We start from the raw sequence: 5000 nt of genomic DNA, 5'->3' as shown, positions 1-5000 counted from the left end.
GCTTTTAAGTTGCCGAGATCCGCCTGCATAACCCGGAATATGACCGCTGATGCACTATACAATGGCGCCATCATAACATAAGAATATGCTGGATGTGTTATTCTCCAAAGTCTCTGAACACAAATACGAGATGTTGTCTTGAAGACCACCCCAATGAGCGGGGAAAGTAGCGCGATGATCAGTTTGCCTTTTTCATTTTGTTTTTTATACGCAGGATAAATAAATAAGGGAACGATAATACCCGCTATAAACGGTAAACAATAAATGGCTGAAAAAAGCATGAAAACCCTGCGTTTTTGTCGATTTGACCAAAGGCAGAGGTGATTTGCTAACAAGTAGTTTTGGCCAAATACATTTACAAGAAAAAGAATGTTAGCAGGGATGACTTGTTCGTTGGATAGCGGAAACGATTTACTGATTCCTAAAGCTTGTAAAGTCACTCGATATAGTGAGTCCAATAAATACATGAACACGCAACACAAAAAGAGTTTTGCCTTGACTCCTGACAGTTGATATGAACGGAAAAGAACTAGCGCAAGTAAAAACACCCAAATATACATAAAGAAGCAAGAGATTATATCGAAAATGACCTGCATCCATTGCAACTTTAGCGGAATTAAGTTCTTTGGTTTAAAGTGACAGTTGAGATAAGTTTTATAGCTAAGATAAGAGATCATTGTGAACATCATGCCAATAGCGATGGCTGAGAGAAGCGAAATCGAAGCACCGATAACCGTTGACTTACGCATTGTTCGCAAAGCAGATGGTCTATGCTGCTTCCAGGACATTGTTCCATCGAGATCCGCTTTCTGATTTTCGTTTTGTTCTGCGATATCTCCGGGGGAACAAGCGTCTGAACAAACCGCGTAAATTCTACAGGAGGCTGGTAAAAAATCATTCACCGTCACCTCTTTGTCGCTGTATTCCTGATAAATAATCTCGTCCACTGGTTGAGCGTACCATTCTCGGCCTGTACTCTGCAAAAGGCTGTATTCTAAGGTTTCTTGACTGTATTCAGGGTCCTTTGGGCTATATTGTTCGGATACACTACGTGTAAAACTGTAGACTATTTTTCCCAACACTTCGATACATATGCGTGCATCCATTTAGTACTTCTTTTAACGAAAAAATTAAATGTGCAGTCTTTAAAGAAAACGTGAATGCTCTGCTTTTTCTCGAAGCAACACTTGTTTATGCGACACGGTTTTATCGATAAGTGGCCACTGGACTTAATCAATACGGTAATTTAAACATTTCACTCGCTTCCGCCCACGTGACTTTTTACTTCAGAGTAAGTGCTGCTGTGGTGTTGCTACAACGAGTTGCAAAGATAGTGGAGACACTTCACCTTCTTGGGGCGTTATTAATTTACCTATTATCTCCCACACTGCAGCCTCCCTCCCCCTCTTATCAGCGTTGCTAGCAAGACAAAATAATATGAAAACTCAAACAGTCAACATTGAAAGGGGGAGAGGGGAGAGAAAGTTGGAAAGGGTTAAATTCTATATACGGTGGGTATTGGAAGCTAGAAAAGGTGTTTTTTTAATGAAAGTGTCTCAACAATTTTGCAACTTGTTGTAGCTGTCATTTTAGGTGAGAGACCTCTGCTAGCAGGGAATTGTTGCTTCAGCTGTACGTTTAGGAAACTGAAACTCTCTGACTGAAACAAGGCAGCTCGCGTGCCTCATCTTAGGTCTGACATTAGGTTTTATTGATAGTTGCTTACTCTTTTCCATAATTATTTTCTCTTTTCCGCATCATGTAAGTGTTAGTTACAGCGCCGTATATAAACTTTAGGGAGCTTAAGCACACGCGTTTTCTCGAGACCGGACGGCAACCGGAAGTTAGCTGTTTTCTCTTTTAACTTGTCTTTACACAACCACATTTACATTGCTAAGTATCTTTTCTCCATTAGAAATGATAACTATAAAAATCTGAGAGACACCACTGTCCTAGCACGCGAAATGTTCTCCTCCGGTTGCCGTCCGCGTCTCAAAAACGCGCGTGCTTAAGTATGATGTCATTTCAACCGATTTTAATAAAAACTGTCCAGTGATTGGCTAATGTCATCCATTCTGCCAAATATTTGGAAAGAAACGAAAGAAACGCCAATTTTTCTAGGATCTTAAGAACTTCCAGACTTGCCGGTACGGAAAAAAAAACAACTGTTGTTGAAAATGAGTTTAAGAATTTGATCAACGAGTTGCGACATATTTATATCTACTGAAGTATATTTCTGGTTGGCTATTCGTTACATGCTTTCACACAAGTTGCTTGATTATACATTAATAATAACTTTTTGTCCGAAAATATATTTCTTAACTATTTTTTTGCAAGTGTCAATCGGCGTTATGGCCAAAGATCCTGGCTTGGAGCTTACAGCTCCGCCGTCTCAGTACACGGAGAACTTTATCTGTTATTCAGACAGTCCACCACAATATCTCTCCCGATAATGATGTTATCGGTTTCTCAGACAGTGCGGATGTGAATCTAAAACAGATCGATGAGCACATGCAAAGAAGACTGTCTCTCAAAGTGACGTTCCAGTTTTTCGCCACCAGTGATTGGCACCTGGTTACACATTTTGTGATGCTTTTGTTTGAAATATTTTAAACCTTTGTATCGGAAAAAGAAGTGACTTTTAGACTCCAATTTGGTTAATACCACAAGTTCGAGTTTATGTACCGGGTCATGCGCATCACCGTCATTATTGGGGTTGTTTCGGCAAAAGTGTCTTATGCATTTATCGATGTTCGCAGCTTCTGGATCACGCTTGAAGCTCTTTTCTCCTAGCTTAAGAGCATACGTCTTACTTACTGTTCGTACATTTGCCAGTTGCATTCACTGGTCGAGTGCGTACCCGTGTTGAGATGACGTGAATAGCCACTGTTTTAGTTTGCTCGAGTTTGGTTCCCTTGCTGTGAGGGCTACGTACTTGATGTGTTGCCGCCCACTTAATTAATTAAAAGTTTGGAAGTCAAAATTTTTTCATAGCACGTGCTCAGGACCGAAATCGCGCTTATGCTACTTTAATACAAAGATCTCTCTTTGGGCGTAGTTTTCTCCGATGCACCTCGTAAGCCTTGTAAATAGAGGAAGTTAATACGTTGACAAGAATATTGAGGGTGCCAAATCACTCCCTTTCACCCGTTAAATCAGACGTGATAAAATTCGTATTTATTTATTTCTTTCTCCATTTATTTATTTACCCATTTATTCCCCTAGAGGCAGGTTTAAAGCTCAAGCTCAAAGGAAACCTTAAATTTCTACTATGATAAAAAAATCAGTTCTTTTTTTTTCTTCGGATTTTGAAAGTGTGATTGCTCGACACTTGACTGGCAAAATTTTAAGCTGGCTGGAAGGCGAATTGTTCAGAAAAGGGCAATAAGCAAAGAAAAGGAGGCACTTTATCTGAATTGGTCTTGAAAATGTCTGGCAATGGAATAATTACTGAAATCACAATATTCTTAATTATAGTTAATAGCCTCTATTAACTATGATTAAATTAGAGGTCAATGGATAAACTGCCTGTCTCGAAGGGAAGAAACGTGAAGTTAAGGCTGAAATAAGTGAAGTAACAGCACAGGGGAGAGGCATCATATGAGTTGGGCTGGGAACATTGAGACAAGTCATGAGTAGGTCGTCATGACCTCGAAAGGCTGGTAGTTTTCAACGTGCGCTGTTCTTGTGATACTACCTTCGAGAGTTAAATTCATGAATGCTGCGTTTTAATCTGCAAAACTAATTAATCAAATCCTTGGTTTTGAACTCGTTTTTCGAAAAGTGAATGAAGAAAAATGAGCATAGATAGAGGACGTTTGAACCGCACTTGGTTTGAAACCAGCGTCCCTTTTTTAAAGTTTTTAAACCTTCTTTTTCCGGGAACCGAAATACGTTCGATTTGGAAGTTAGCAAGAGTCAATGCAAATTGAGTACAAAACACAATATCACCAAATAATGTGATTTCTGTATAATTCGATATCGATTTTTTTTACATTTTGGTCTGAAATGACACTCTTTAATGCTTTTGTTGCTAAATATCATAATAAGTGAATTCTATTTTAGAGCACGCGAACTTCCAGTTCGAGTTATCTGTACTGAAAAATGCGCTACATGATTGGAAGGACAATTTTTCACGGTACGCAGGCTCAAAGTCGAGAAAATCCTCGGCCCTCGCACTACAATCCAAAGGTCTTTTTTCGGGGGAGAGAAACGACCGCCGGAAATACGTCTGCGTTCGCAGGCTACTCATGTTGCTAACCCTCGGATTCTTTTCTTAGTATGTTCCAGTCATCATCCATAAATGCACATCATTTAGTGGCTTATTATTTTATGAAAATGGTATTTTGCAAGAAACTTGATGCAAAGGATCCTTAAATCGTGCCTGGACTAAAGTAAAAATACTTTGACTCGTCCAAACAGCCAATGGTAAAACGTTTAACACAGCAACTAGAATGTGTCTTCTCCAGTCCTTTCTCCAAACTGAAATGACGGCCAAATTCTGGTATCGCGTTTCAATCGCCAAAGACATACTTGCGAAAAGCCACTCGATCGCTAATGGAACTGTAGTCAACTTGGTAAAAGATAACAAAACTGCCCAGTGGGATATGTTCTTCATATAAATGAATTGGTACAAATGAAAGAATCCATTGATGGAGACAATTGCGGTGGACTCATAGAGCATGCTCATAATAGTGATGTCCGCTGTTATTCTCTCCGTGCGCGGAGTTCGGTAACGCCCCCAAGGAACTGAAGTTCGTTTCAACATTCGTAGGCATATGTGATCGATTACAACAACTGTGCTTCGTTCTATGACTTCGGCAACGCCGTGAATTATTCCAACACAGGCGATTGCTTTTAAGTTGCCGAGATCCACCTGCATAACCCGAAACATGACCGCTGTAGCTCCGTACAATGGCGCCATCATAACGTAAGAATAAGCTGGGTGTGTTATTCTCCAAAGTCTCTGAACACAAATACGAGATGATGTCTTGAAGGCT

General features: G+C 39.9%; 2 protein-coding genes across 2 annotated transcripts in view; both read right to left on the bottom strand.

The window, feature by feature from the left end:
* The window catches only part of LOC137973631 (uncharacterized), a 2663-nt gene extending 1460 nt beyond the window's left edge, over positions 1-1203 (bottom strand). Inside the window, exon 1 of the mRNA XM_068820478.1 lies at positions 1-1203. This exon is cut by the window's left edge and continues 1460 nt beyond it. Within this exon, the coding sequence (XP_068676579.1) occupies positions 1-1106 (1106 nt within the window). The 5' untranslated portion in view covers positions 1107-1203.
* Positions 1204-3885: 2682 nt separating this feature from the next.
* Positions 3886-5000, bottom strand: part of LOC137973943 (uncharacterized) — a 2143-nt gene continuing 1028 nt past the window's right edge. The window contains exon 2 of the mRNA XM_068820848.1: positions 3886-4966. Coding sequence (XP_068676949.1) covers positions 4331-4966 — 636 coding nt within the window. The 3' untranslated portion in view covers positions 3886-4330. The remainder of the gene's footprint in view (positions 4967-5000) is intronic.

This window comes from Montipora foliosa, chromosome 10 (genome assembly GCF_036669935.1).
Source record: "Montipora foliosa isolate CH-2021 chromosome 10, ASM3666993v2, whole genome shotgun sequence".
NCBI lineage: Eukaryota > Metazoa > Cnidaria > Anthozoa > Scleractinia > Acroporidae > Montipora > Montipora foliosa.
The sequence above is the reverse complement of the archived record's forward strand: the minus strand, read 5'-3'. Positions and strand labels throughout refer to the sequence as shown.